Below are 15,823 nucleotides of genomic sequence, written 5' to 3' on the forward strand. Positions count from 1 at the left end.
TTCCTCACTCTCTCCTCACTGTCTATCCTGCCTCTATCTAAATAAAGGCATAAAAAGGCCCAAAATATGCCTTTAAATAAGAAAAATAAAACTACTCTTGAACTTCACCAGTGGTTGCTACTATCACCAGAATGCTGAAAACAACAGTTCACAGCAGGACAATAAGTGATTACATCAGTTGACCATTTTTTATACTAAATGTACTCAATTTAAAAAAAAAAAAATTATTTTACTGGACCAAATTCATCTATTAAATGGTCACATTTTATCCATGTCTTGATTCAGCAGATCTGCATGTGCAGCTTAAGCCTAGATCACAAAAGGTGGAAGCATCATGTTTTGCAAACGTCACTTGTTTGTGGTGGTTGTACAAATCAATTAATGAAAACAGTCGAGAGAAAATTGTATTATGTTTGCTTGCATATTGCTGTTTTGTGTAAAAGTCCTCAGATTTGTTTGGAGTGAAGAAAACACTGACAATTAGCAGAGGCAGCAATGGCCACCATGGCTGAACAAATATGCAAAGAGTCTTGGTGCTGTTGACATTGTTTGATTGAAAATTTAATTCTGTTACAGAAAGTTCAAAGCACAGAACAAGTCTTTTTATACAAAACTTTAGACAAAATTAAGAAAACAAGGACCTCTGCGGATGTTTGTTCATCTACCCTCTAGTGGTTTACAACAAAGTCTGACTGTGCTTTCACCCATTCAGCGTCTGGTTGTGGTTTGAACAACCCAGTCAAGGGTGAAGAGTTTGTAGACTTTCTGGTGTGAACGGGGTCTCAGCGGAAGGCTGTTCCTCAGCTTTGGAGGGAAGCTGAAAGCTTGTAATAGCACTGGGAAACTTCATGGTTTATTGTATAGATGAATGACGGATAGGAAGGGTGAGTGCATAAAATATTCACTTCTTTGGTTGTCAAGAAGAACTGATCAGCTGAGTTTAACATGGTGCATGAGCAAGAACTTTTTCTGCCATGGAAATCTAAAGTTGCAATAATTATATCCTCTAACCTTTAGGAGCAGGAAAAATACATTTGTGAGTGGTGAGACAATTTTTGGCATCGAAAGAGTCTTGGTTCCTTTTCTAGTCAAAGCTGCATGGTTGACTGGAATTTGGCGGTATGCATTTTAATTATTATCTGTATGGAGAGCAAAAAAGGGGAGCAAAAAAGGGGAACCCATATCCTCACTGAAGAACAGCTAACAATCCACTGATAGACGCTGTCTCTTAACTCCTACTCAATTTGCTTCACCAGTTGATTGATGGACTGCTAACAATGGCAACACAAGGAAGTCATGCCTGGAAGTCCTTTATCACTAAAGTTTGGCTCTAAAAAAATGTTGCCATCGCTCCAAGAGGCTATTTCAGTGTCCAACAATTGCAGATTAATTCTGGGATTGCATGCTAGTCAATTAATTTGTCTTTGTGGGATGGTTCCAGACACAGCTCCCACTTTGGTTATAAAAGAACCGGTTGGCTGTCATTGGTACCTCATTGTCCCCAAGTAACCCTCTAAAGGACCCCAAGTAAGACATGGTTGTAGGCCTTCTCTGAGTCCATGAAAGCACTTTGAATGGCCTTGTTAATGAAATGTGCCATAAATAAACTTGACTTGACTTGAAACACATTTAAACTGAATTATCAAACTCCCATGGTACCAGCAATAGTCCTGCAAAGGTCTGGTAGGTTCCCAGTGGACTGTCCCTTGTTTATGATTCTGTGATTTTCATAAACAGGATCTATAGGCTCAGCAGGGTAGAGGAGATAGCGTCTCAGAGTTGCATGTCCTCTTGTTTGTTTGATGTGATTCTGTTGGCTTAAAAAAAAGTTTTCATATTTGACGTCTTTTTAGCAATTTACTAGTCACTAACTTTGTTCTTTTGCAATCTGGAGCCAAAGTAATGTAGAGTTGGTTCATCAGAGATTTTTTAATATTCACTGAGACTGGACACTAGAATTCCCACAAAAAAGAAGCCAAAAGTTGGTGAAATCTGCAGAGCACTTGGATAATCACAGCTGGTTTGGTTTGCCATGCTTAGTCATGCCCAATTTCAGGATTAGTTGACATTTATTTACTGGTAATATGAACCATACTGCAAGCAAAGTAAGAACCTCTGTACTCAGGCACCCATTTTGCTTTGAACTAAATACTGATGTCAGTATGCTAGTTATGTTTCTTGCCATAAAAGACCCATATTTAGTCTTTTAGCTTGCCTTCATTTTCTTTTAAGCCCTGAACTCAAAGATCAACTACCGTAAGTCTGATGGGAGTGTTATTATTTTAAGAGGTATTTATGATATCTTAAATCAAAGTAAAACGTTTAATCTTTGGCCTGTTGGTAGCAGTAGAAGGAAAGTCAGAGGATCCTCAGATTTGTGAGAATTTTCTTCTGAGTAAATGTCTGAAATTAATTGAATGGCAATGCCTCAAACAATTGTGGAAATAATCTGGTTAATCATTTACCCATTGCTGTTAGTGACGGCCGCCAGCAGAGGAAATGTATTGTCTAGTTTCAAATCAAATGCATGTGTTGTGGCTCAAAAACATAAGTAACAGAGTGTTTGTGTTTGTCTCGTATTGTTGTTTAGTTGTTAAGGATGTGATGGAGATGAAGGTGACAGTTTATGGACGTCACAGGCAGGGTGTGGTGTCAACTATGCCACTCACTCGTGGACACACACGTTCAGTTACACATGGTGGTTAGGACAGAGTGCCACCTCGGCTGGCGGCAGCAGCTCTGTGGTTTTGGATTTGAAAAAGAGTCAAATTAAAGGTGGGATAACTGCAGGCTTGAGGCTGATCCTCTTATAGCTTCATGGCAAAAACAGACATGTGGTTTGTTTAAACGCCGTGGCTGAAATTGGGCAACAAATGGTGCTTTGGAGTTTATTCCTGGGCGTTAGAAGTTAAATTGTATATTGAAGAGAAACAGACGGATCCAAGATTTTGATTGGAGGGAGGCGTTGTACATAACTGACCGTAATTTTGCCGAAACCACAAATAAGAGTAGTTTAACTTCCATTAATTGAGCAGTTCTGCATTGTGTCACCTTTTCCAACATGTACGCATCATCACAAAAAATGACCTTGACACTGGTACTCTAATTTCAGTCCAAACAGTCTGTTTTATATCTTTTCACTATTTGCTCCCTCTGTGCCTGACCTCTTTCACCTCCACTCCAATACAGAAAAAAAAAACCTTTAACCACAACTTCTAGAGGTACATTAAGCCTCAAACGCTGGGTGGGGATCCTCTAATTCTACATTTTATGCCCTTATATCCCATGGCAAGATTACAGGGCTGACTATTTAAGGGGCTTTTTCTGAAAATACACAAACCGAGAAGAAAGAAGAGGAAATGGGTGTGAAGTGGAGGGAAGGTTGTAAAATTTAAACCTGTGGATGGTTAAGCTTCTCCTGTGTGTTATTTCATCTCTTCCACTATGTGTGCTACATTATGGTTGGCACTGTAGCACACATGATGGTAAGATTAGGTTGGAAGTGTTGAGTTCAGCTGATGATTAGTCTTTAATCAAACTCAGGTACTATTGCATATTAGTACTGTCCTTCAGATTCAAGAAGATTGAGATATCTGTGTTTTTCTGTTAAACCTGCCATTCAATCTTCATGCCATCATGTCAAATTGGTTACTGGTATAATGAAGCAATATCGGTGTGGAAAAATCTTCACACAGCTGAAGTAAAATATTAGAAATAGGCTTAATTCCCAGTTCATAGTTAAGTTTATCCCTGCCTCTGTAAAGTCTGTAAGATTTGTTCTTCTGATTTTTTGTTCTCAGGTGACAGAGGAGAGAGAGGATTGAAGGGAGAGAAGGGGGAACGAGGATTCAGAGGAGAGAAATCAGGTAAGAGCTTTTATTGAATAGAATAGAAAGCCTTTATTGTTATTATACAACGGGACAACAGAGTTTTAAAAGCTTCACTTGCTACAAACAACAAACAACTTGTCCAGATTTTTTATTTAGATGAGCAATCTCGAAAAATGTATATGTTTCTTCGGGATCTTTGAAAAACCTCAAAGATGGTTTTAACAAAACTGCAGCTCTTCTGAAGGTTTTTCAGGATTCTCCAGACAGACTTTTTAAAATTTACACAAAATCTGCAGACACCTTAACAGTGGCTGAGTTGTTAATCGGCCTTCTCAGTTATATCAAAACTTGTTTTCAGAATGATAAAACATGCTACATGCAGACTGTTATCAGGTTGCATTGGAGGTATGTTACTTTAAGAAGCTACCCCATATTGTGAAAATGGAAAATAAAAATATAGGGAGCATCAAATATAACAGCACGTGGAAATTCAAAAAAATGTTCTCCTTTTCCAATTTATATTTTCATAAATGTACGCTTAACCGCTCGGTCACAGACACTAAAATAATTTTAATGCTACTGGGCACACTGCCGTTATACCAGCACATATATCAGTGCATATGTTCCAGACACAACAGTATATCATACAAGAACAAAGACATTTACAAGCTGATGACTTTACGGGCCTCGTGCATCGCCGCTCCACCTGACATCCTGTGCAAAGTGCTGTGGGAGGTTTAAAGGATCAGTGGATCTGCTTTCCTTTCAGCGTAATCTCACCGTTTCCAACACATGATGAAGAACCTTATGGCTCAGCGTACATCAAAAGGCCTTGAAAACCATTATATGTATGCACATGTTCTGTAGTGGTAAGACGATACCACGTACAGAAAAAAACACCAATCTGGATTCAAAGAGAGAGGCAGAATATTAATAACCTCAAAAACCACAGACTTTTCTCTCTGCTTTTTATGCCTGGAATGTTACATCATCACGGTCCATATGATGAGCGATGAAGTACCATTAGCATCAAATATCCCTCAGGCCATTCTAATAGTTTTCCTGCCCATTAGAGATCCGTCAAAGATCAGTTCTTTCCCCACGTCATTAATAAGACGCGGATGTTTGAGGTTTAACAGAAAGCAAGGCATGCTGAGACCACATGCTGGCGGCTGTCAGAGATGTATAATCTCTGCGTCGCGCACTTTTCTGTCACAGACCTCATGTGGCTGACTTCTCATCTGATCTTCTTACACTTCAAAGCACATGGTGCATACCTGTATGATCACCAGAACCAGAACCAGAGTAACCTGACACCACTGAAGTTTTTTTTGTCTGCCAGAAGAATGCACATTCCTCCACACATGTTGGGTGTTAACACAAAAGGAACCTGCCACACTGAGTGTAATGTCACTGAAAGGATCAAAATCTTAACATCCTTTGAAAACCTCGACACCAAAAAAACAAAACAAGGTAGAGCAAATGGACGCCAGATTGTAGAATGAAAAGAAGGAGAGATCTTAGCTGTGTTGAACCGTTTATTTTGTTGCATGTGGATAATTGATCTTTTTAACTGAATGTGAAGTATCTCAATTCAGCAAAACAACACGTAAAGAAAATAGAGGAAAATAGGAATTCACCAAAGTTGAAACCTGCAAGTGAAAGTGGTGGCATATTTACCTTGAAAAACCAGTATCTAATTGGCCTCATGTTGCTTGTTTGCTAATATTTATCGGAAATTACAGCTGCTACTAGCAGATTTGATCACTTAACAGGAAGTTAAGAACCATTAGCTACAGACAGCGCAAATATACACTATAAAAGCATTGAAAAAACTGTTTTAAAATGCTATGCTAAATAATTTAATTACAATCACTCAATTAAATTTGTGATTACTATTCAAATCCGGCAATTTGTACATTTTTAAAAAATGAATCATTTGACAGCACAGTTACATGTCGTTATATGCTTCTGCTAACCTTAGCTTAATTTAGTGCTCAAACTTTTTTTAATCCAAGTCAGAGCAGATGAAATCCATTAAATTATTGTGGCTCTGTGAATGCTTTTTGTTTCCCTTGTATTCGAGGGACAGATCATAATATACTAAACTGTGTCACTTGGATTTCATTGTCTAAACGCATGAAATATTTCAAAATCTCTGAAATTGAACATGAACGCAGCTTTAACTGAATATCTGGGACATCAAAGAATTCAGCTGCAGACCCCCACCATGAGTAAATTAGTTTTGCCCTGGATCCTCAAGTCATTATTTTAACACTAAACAGCTCATGTTGTGTGTGAAACTCAGAAACCCTGCTTACTCAGTTACTGATGTTACTTATTATTTCCTAAATCCATTCACCTGTGCCTGGGACAGAACCACTCAGCTCCCCTGCTGTGAAGATCGAATTTATTTTTGTGTGACACAATAAAAAATAAACACTCAGCTCCACATGAAACACTCTTCACACAATAAGAGACATGTGTGGTGCTGAGAATAGTTTAAAGCAATAAGCTGTGTCAGTATTTTGGTTTTACTCATCTTTAGAATCATACACAACTTCACATTTTTACTTGCATCTTTTACATTAATATTGGTGTATATCATTATATATCAGATTGTGAATGTAATGTCACCCATGGACAGAGAGCCAGACTTTATGTTTTCTGTTGTTTCCAGTCTTTAATCTAAACTAAGCAAACCAGCTTTTAGTTTAAGTCTTCTGTGTTAGTTGTGTTCGATTAGATTTAGAAACCTGGGGATATTCAGTAGGGGTGCACCGATGTATCGGTTTGTGACGGTCACTGCCTTAGTTCTTGAATTGGCTAATTGATTCTGTGTCTGATTCCTAGTCTACTAGGACTAGTCCAATCGAGAGCACCTGGGCTGGTAGCTCTAAGGGCATAAAAGCCCGACCCCAGGGTGGAGCTGGCTCTCTCTTGCCACACATCCACCTTCTCTCAATGTTTGTTTGTGCTATGGTAATTGGTTTGCGTTTTTCTAATAAATCATTGTTATCTCAAGATAAGTTGTGTTATTTCTCGTATTTGTCATGGCCCTGGAGCAAGGTTATGATAGGTTCAACATAGTTATTGGCCGATTATCGACCCTGTTGACAGATATCCGCACATCTGCAAATAATGAGGCATGAACAGATGTCAGTAGCTGATGTTTATTTGTTGCGCCAAATCAATTTAATGCCACGTCCCCTTGTAAACCTAACTACTGATTCAGAGAAGAGGTTTCTTAAGGGGCAGAGGAATCACCTGTTGAACAAACTCTGACTTGTTTACCTTTTAACATGAGAGGAAAAGTTGGCATTGTGGGAGTCTAACACCAAAAGACGTCATGAACCAAACATTGGTATCGTAATCTGCCCTGATTGTCCCAATGGGTACATCTCTAATATTCAGGTATGGGAAAATACGGCAATATGTATTGTAGTTTTATCTCATGTGAAGCAATTATTTAATCTCTGGTGCCAAATATCAAGTCTTAAGTTAAAAAAAATACAACACTCTAATTTCCCTGCCAATTTGACTCAACACTATATGACTCCTCAGGGTGCTGTTATGACATAAATGAGGGTAACATGAGCAGAAGTTAAGTGGCCAAAGAAGAAGTCATCATCAGGATTAAACCAGATGAAGACAATGTTGGACATCTGTGTTAAGAAGTTGAGGGTTGAAGCGGGATGAGAAGGACTTTGAGAATGACAGAGTTGTGTCAATCTTTTCGTCCATAATTTTGCAGAAAGCAAATAAGCTCCAATAAATTAAATAAAAAAGGCTAGTGGACCTGAATGACCTCGTTTTCTGATATGCTATGTTCAGAAAATATGGAGTATTCATGTTTAGTTCAAGTCGACCCAGTAAGAAGTAAACAAATTATGCTTAATGGAAAGAAACCAGAGTATAGAAATGGAGAGAAGAGATCATGTAGGAGGGCATCCAACATGAAAGACATTTAAAGTTTAAAGGGAGAAGATTTCATACACAGATGGAGCTTGTTAACTTTTGCCCTGAAGCTCTTCACTGCTGCCCAGTCCAGACCCTTGCTGCCTGCCAGATAGACATTAGTAACATACGATCACGCCATGTTCTGGCTGTGTTTCTGTGTTTCTTTAGTTATTGACAGTCTGGTGCTGTAGCTCCTCTTGGCTTCTGAAACTTGATCCATTTGGACCACAAACTCTTGGAGGTCACTTCTATAGTTATCCCTCAGAAAAAGAACACTAATCATAGCTTTTTTGCAGCTCACATAAACTCACAAAAGAAGAGCAAAAATTTTAGGACATGTCAAGTTTTTGTCCAAATTAGCAAGTGTTTCTACTTCATGGTGAACCTCTTTGTTGGATGTCCAGTATAATCATAACATCTGTCAAACTGTGGCGAGAGAGGACAAGTTAGAGGTGGGATCATTGACTTTTGTTCTAATTACTTAAAGAGGTATTTATTTTTGTATGATTATTTTCCTCTCCAAAAGTGTATCCTTGTGCAAACGCTTTTTAAATCCGGAAAAGTCATCAACTACTTGACTACAGCTCAAAGTAATCTGTTGAAATCAGCTTTTTCAGACGTATTTTCCACCGCAGGAAAAATAAAAAAAGTTATTCCTTTTCAATTTGATTTATCCCTAAAAGAATGATGTCGTTTAGAAAGGTTAATATTGCATTTTATTACAACACCATTTGGAAACATGAGTGAAGAAAGACCAGAAAATGTTTTCACCAAACACTGTGCTGCCGTTAGCTACTGTTGCTACGCCGCTGTTCTCATACGACAAATATGTGGTTAATGATGGTTAATACCACACAGGTTTATGTATCTTTATTTAATAATGGGTCCTTGGGATAGGACAGATTTTTAAAAGACTTGTTGTATTTTTACTTTCTGTCTGACTGTCAATGTTCAATATGAGCAGCTGTAACTGGATATCAAATTAAGCTAACACACCGCAAAAACTAAGGTGACTACGGCACACTGACGGTCCAACTAGGACCGACGGCCGACGATCTACTTGATGTGTCAGGGCCTTAAAACTAATATGTGTCTTCAGGCCCTCCAATTATGAGAACATTTAGCCTGCTCCACTTTTCAGAAAATGTGTTCTCAAACAGGCTGTTTGGAGATTTTCCCTTCATGACATCACAAAGGGCAGTAACACTAAGGGATTACACTAAACGATGTTACAAAGAAGCAGGCAGGTGAGAGTGAGTAACCATGGTGACTGTCTGTCTGTCAATCAACAATGTCCCGCCCCCTCTATGAATTAAACTCTTCTGTCAGTAAAGCTTACTTTGATTATGTGTCACAGAATGAACACATTCTGGATTATGTTTGATTATATATACACAAAACTAAAATTGGTCCAATGATGTCATAAAAAACAACAAAGGCTGCAGGTATATGAAGCTACAGCTGTGGGAACTCTGCAGGGCTAAAATAGAACAGAAACACAAGAACTTGAAGTCTGCATGTTTTTAAATGAATGCATCACTGCGTGAAAATGTTCCTTATGGACACAAAAAGAGGACACATAACTAAATCATCATTTCAAAGTGGTGATGAAAACCTTCAAATTGTGCATTAATATTGATCAAATTGAGGGAAAGACATTTCTGTTGCTAAAAATGTTCTGGGTGAGACCTCCAGACCTCCTACAAAGATGTTTTTTAAATAGACTAAACTTGTCTGCACAGTTTTTGTGCATTTAAAAACATTATACAGGGAAATAAGTTTGGTTGAACTGGTCAGCAACTTACAAATTTGTCTAAATATCAGTATGAAAAAAATCGTGATAAAATCATGATCGGAATTTTGCCAAAAATAAATCGTGATATGATATTTTTCCCATATCGCCCACCTCTCTGATCAAATACAGGATCAGAGGGGATTTATAACAGGAAACTTCACAGACATGTTTTGGGGACCTCTGAGACTTCAAACCTGTTGAAAAGGAGTTTAATATGTGACCTTTAATTATCTGATTATGCATCTGCTTGATTTCTTCTTAAGTTTACTGCAAAATAAATCAAGAGGACCTTCTCATAGTTACATCATTTAGCAAAATTCCAATTATTTTCAGTCAAGCTCTACACGGCAGAGAAATGAAAGTCTGTGAAGTCTTCATGTATGGTTATTATTATCTGTGAAGACTGCAGGTTTACATGTGCTGCCTTCATCCAGGACCTTTCCTCTCCCTCCTGCTCTATGGGGCGCCTCGGGCACTTCAAGAGGAAAAGAGGAATGAAGCGCTGAGAGTAAAAAAGATGAGCAGATTAAGAGGGACATGAGAAAGGTCTCAGGGTCTACAAACATGAAGATTAAAGTGATATATTAGACTGATAATCCTGTTTCATAACATAAATGGGCAGGTCGTTGATATGATAGATGTGAAACTGTTTCTATGATTATCCTCATGATACAATATTAAATATGTTTAATTGAAACATTCTTTTAAATGAACAGATATATCACAGACACACTGAAAAAACAGGCCTCCTGGTAAAATAAATAGTAAACTTCTTCATTATATGCCGGCTGGATCTCCCAGTTTCTACCCAACTTGATAGCATCTTATTAGCATCAGGGACTGATTTATATTTGACAAGTGAACAAATGGTTTCACCATCTGTTTTAGGTAATTGAGTATTCAATTACTCATATTTATATGCTGTTTAAGCACTCATCGCTTTCTGTAGTCTATAAAAAGAGCAGCGGGAGGTTAAAAGAGCATCTTAATTCTGGTTTAAATTATCTGTTTGTCCTGCAGGAATATGATCCGTATATATGCAGCGGATACGATAGTATAATATTATGTTAGATATTACATTATGATGGGCTAGTGAGTGCAAAGTACTCGACTGTTTAATGAGAGTTAAATAGTACACAGTTACAATTTATGATGGTCTGATGAGGCTAATATCCTGTCTGGATCATGTGTCTTCTTCTTCTCTCCAGCACTTTCTGTCATCACTTTCAGCCAGCGTGTATGTCTTAACACTAGCTGTGTGTGTGTGTGTGTGTGTGTGTGTGTGTGTGTGTGTGTGTGTGTACCTCTTATTCTCATTTTCTGTCTTTGTACTCAAAGCTGACAAATCAAGTATACGAGCACACAGCTGCTGCATAGTTACAATAAAATACCAGATGTTCAGTGGATCCATGAAGCTTCTGCAAATACAAACACACAGCCACAGATACAGATACACACAAACATCTTTAGACAGTTCATTCTAAAACTAATCGATTATCGGTTATGTCTGTATTTAGTAATGTATTATTGTTGACCTTAAACTCTGCTTTTCATCTTGCCTGGCCCATGAATAATCAAGCAAATTTATCCAACCTCTTTGCACTGTGTGCCTCCGATTGTGAGCCGTGTAACTAATAAAATGTAGTCGGCCGAACAAGCCCCAAAGCACTTTGCAGCGCACACTATTTTTCAATAATAGTCACTCAGAAGGCAAAGGCTGTCCTAGAAGACCCTCAGCACCCTCTATAGACTCCTGCGGACAGGGAGGAGGTTCACTTATGTTAGGAGAGCCAAACAAACTTCAGATTACAAATATCTGAGGTCCTTTGTCCCTTCAGCAGTTGGGTTTTTAAATAAGCAGAAGGCATTGTTGCCTGTACACTTAAAAATGGACTGTTGGTCCCTTGTCTCACTCACGTCCATCATGATGATATCCATGAGAGTTAATTTCTTTACTTGTCTATTTATGTTTCTATGCTGTTTTTAGGATGTGTGTTGCCGGTATTGAACTCTGTTGCAAACCAAATTTCCCCCTCATGGATAATAAAGATTTACCAATTCAATCCAAATCTATACGGTTGTGTTTTTGTCAATGAGAGCTGACACTCTGATTGGTTTAGATTCATGTTAACTCCCAAAACACACCCATCTTTAATCAAGCTAATGAATCTAACCTCTTTGCTCTCTGGGCCTCAGATTGTGCATCGTGTTATTGATCTGATCTATTCCGACACACCTCAAATCACTTTGCACCACACTCTTTTGACAGAGCTCTTTAAACTGTCAAATCAGGGCTCAAGTACATCCCAACTCAAGTGTCGCACTCATACAAAACAACAAGCTGTGGTTGTCTGAGGGGTTATGTTCTGGACTATCTTTACTGCGATGGAGATGTGTTCTGTAGATTGGCTGGATAAATGCTTACAGATGTATTGAGGAAGTTGTGAATTTCAAAATCTTTGAAAACCTCACTGACTGTGTCGTCGGATTCACAGAACTTGTGATGTTCAAATGAGTCAGCTGAATCACTGAAACATTCCTTTTGGACAAAACTGCGAAGCACACTGTGTTTTAACCCATCTGCCTTTTTTTATGAGGGGGGGAAATACACGTTTTTTTTTCTTCTTCTTTTTTGAATCAAAGGAGATTTTTGTGGTTTTAGGCCAAAGTGTGTTGCAGCATGTGGAAAACATGATGTGATTTACGATGCTTCATTAAACTAGTCAACTAGTAAACCCTCCCCATGAAAATAATGATAACAGCAGATAGAATCAAGTGTTCTCATCCCTGTTGCATTGACCTGAATAATAAAGAGCTCAGTATTCCTGCACACTGAGGAATGTGTCTTTTAATGTTGGTTTAACCCTTGGAGACAGAAGTGTGAAAATCCTTTTGCCCATTATTTTGTTTTGATATTTTAGATCATAATTTGAATGTGTGTTTGTTTCAGTGGAGGAGACTCTTGTGCGGCTGGTGAACGGGTCAGGTCCTCATGAGGGGCGAGTGGAGGTCTTCCACGAACGCCGCTGGGGGACAGTGTGTGACGACACCTGGGACAAAAAGGATGGAGACGTGGTGTGCAGGATGCTGGGACACCAAGGGGCCACTGAGGTGCATAAGACGGCGCGGTTCGGACAGGGTAAGCGATGCTCAACGCACAACTACACACACTGCTATTTCACATACACACATACACATAACCTTTTTTAATGAGTACTGCGCACGCGTTGTGTAGCTGCCTCTGATGCTTTCTAAAGCAGTCCATCATAATGATGAGTCCTCTCTGTGCTGTTTAATCGGAATCCTCTTCTTTCCTGTAATTATTTTGCTTAAGGAACATTCAAGTCTGCTCTCAGCTGAGCCTCTGCACACAGACACAACGAGGGGCCGGGTTGACACTAACACAAAGACTTCTTATCCATATATTGATTTGAAACTAAAGGGAGTGCTTCTCAAATGTGTACAAGAAAAGCAAGCTGCAATTTGTTAATCCAAACTGTATTGTTGGCAGACTGCCTGCGCTTAGAGGCCTTCATATGAGGGACTGTCAACGTAATTTCGATTGAAGAACTGCTTCTCAATGAGCGTAACGGGGCTCCCAGTGCTGGCCAATTCAGACTGGTACCATAAAGGACATGTTTTCTGTACCCATACCTGAAAAAAACATCAACATAAGATAAGATCATGATTATTGATCCTCATATGTTGAAGCAGTAAGAATCAGGAAGAAGAGCATGCATATGATTGCAAAGAAAATAAGAAGAGATAGGATTGATGTAAAAATACAACATAAAATTAGAGGAGGTGTGTAGACGATCTCATCCTTGACCTCATTTTTTCACATTCCTGCTGACAAACTGAAAAATGCATAAACAAATGGCCCCAATGACTCCCTCTTGCCGAGATAGTTTTGATGCACCTTTTCATGCTCTAACTGCAGCTCAAAGTTCTCAAAGAGAGAAAGAATTGGAAACCTTTCATTGGACACTTTAAACAAGATAGAGGCTCATGTGAGTTTTCTTTCATTGGATAGGATGTGGTTTGGTTTCTGGCTGTCACATATGAAAAAAGGAATATATCCACTTTACATTACATGCATACATAGTTCAAGGGTCCACAGGAGTCGACGTAACATGTTGCTCCAACACTCAAACTTGAAGACCTTTCAGACGGTGCATGAGAGCAAGCGTGCATTCTCTCCGCAGTTTCTATCAGATCTGTTTCTGCACCCTAATTGGAGTTTATCAGGGTGTTTAGGAATGCAACATAATATAGTTGTTGTTTTTTTTCATCAGACTTCCAGTGTATGGTAACCCAAAGCTCCCTGGATGGAGAGAAGAGAATCTAAACCTCTAAAATTTCAGCCATATTTGAAAAGTGCCAAAGTTCTCCTGTATCCACACCAGATCAACATATCGATCATAAATTTGAATGTACTTTCCTTGTCTTTCAGATCTATTCAATCATGGCAGGAAATCCATGACGTTTTTTTCGACCCTTCCCTGAAGGAAGTAGTTCTGTTTTTTAACCGACTCTGTATTTTTTTTAGAAGTGCCCTGAAATGCTGCAGGGATTAATATGAACCGGTTTATAGGGAAACTCATGTGAGCCAGATGTCGTCAAGAGAAAGAGTCTCAGAGGGCAATTCCATCTCTTTAATTCTCCGCTCCCCTCTCAGCGTTTTTATTTCATTCACACAGTGGACCTGACATCATGCAGAGTCTCTATCCAGGCAGAGCTGTTAGAAATAAGTCTGGAAAAATTTTAGGAAAACAGCCTTTGTTCCATAGGACTGCATCACAGCTGCGTTTCCTTTTCAACACAATCTGCTGTTTGAATATATATCTCTTCAGATCAGCCAAATACCTTTATCATTGTTTGGTTTAACGTTTTTAATTCATCCAAGGTTTCATTTGCATCAGCTCAGTTAATTAGACCATACAAGTTGTATTTGCGTCATTAGTTGTGAATCTCCAAACAAAAACAATATTTCATCTTGATACTATATTTTTTGTTTAACTTGACGGCCAACTTGTTGAAACTGTGGGAAGACTTTTGAATACCTCGGCACAGTCTGCCAGCTGAGCTTCTTTGAAAATGCAGAGTATATCTTCCAGAAATGCTCACAGCAATTTTAGAGCTGATGTACAAATCTATTGTTCAGTGTGTCTTCACTTTCCTTAACTCTCCAAGATTGTGTCAACAGCAGGCAAGATCGACGGCAAACCACAAAAACTTCTGTCTCAACTATTTACTGATAGGACGGGGAAGAAAGCGAGGAGTATCCTAGCACATAACTCCCCGTCCTCTCTTCTGCCAGTTGGAGCCTCTGAGCTCTGAGAGGCGCTAAACATCCTTAATCTTATCTTGACTGATGAGATCTGAACCATGATATTAATTGGGGTTTTTTTTTATATGTAAATGTCCTTGGGAGAGACCCTTAAACCCAAGTTGCTCCTGCTGCTTCGTCGGCAGCGTGTGAATGTGTATGAATGGGATTAGTGACTTCTGATGGTCACTTTACATAGCAGCCATCAGTGTGTGAACCTGCAGTGTAAAAGCGCCTTGAGTAGTCAGAAAACTAGAAAAGTGCTATACAAACTCAAGTCCCTTCAAAGAGAGAGCAGCTGAAATTAACTGTTTCAGGCAGAGGCTGATATTAGGATTTTTACTGACACCAGTATCAGATGAATAATGAGGTTTTTGAGTCTCCAGACTGACATAATTTACGCTGAAAGCGAGTATCTGCCTCTCTTCTTTTTAATCTTCTGTCTCGTAAATATTAGCTTGAAGTATTGTTGAAACACAAAACATGCCGCGTGTCGTGCTTCTTTCAAATCCTCTACTATTTCTTTCTAGATTTATCTTCTGCTTTCCTTTCATCTATTTCTGAATGTTTGCTGAATCGTTTTATAGCCTTGTTTAGAAAAGTACTTCACAAATATAGTTTTTTTTTTTAAATTCTTATTATTATTGAACAGCTTCATTTTTCATGAATCTTTTTCCATGTTCTGATTTTTCAAATCACACTGGGTCCAGCCAACACGTGTTCTCGTTTATTTGCATTTATCTATGCTTCATAAAAGAAAACATCAGGAACAGACCAGAGTCATTAAATAATCATTCAGTAGAGCTCACATACCAACCCAGGCCAATTATACTGATGGTGGCTGAGAAAAGGGGCCAAGTGCTGCAGAACAATATTGGATACAGAGAAAAATAATTCAGCATAATAATA

General features: G+C 38.7%; 1 protein-coding gene across 1 annotated transcript in view; it reads left to right on the forward strand.

The window, feature by feature from the left end:
- scara5 (scavenger receptor class A, member 5 (putative)) overlaps positions 1-15,823 on the forward strand; it is a 79,261-nt gene that overhangs the window by 51,820 nt on the left and 11,618 nt on the right. The window contains exons 10-11 of the mRNA XM_020639898.3: positions 3,801-3,866; positions 12,536-12,724. Of these exons, the coding sequence (XP_020495554.1) occupies positions 3,801-3,866; positions 12,536-12,724 (255 nt within the window). The remainder of the gene's footprint in view (positions 1-3,800; positions 3,867-12,535; positions 12,725-15,823) is intronic.

Source organism: Labrus bergylta, chromosome 15 (genome assembly GCF_963930695.1).
Source record: "Labrus bergylta chromosome 15, fLabBer1.1, whole genome shotgun sequence".
Classification (NCBI taxonomy): Eukaryota; Metazoa; Chordata; class Actinopteri; order Labriformes; family Labridae; genus Labrus; species Labrus bergylta.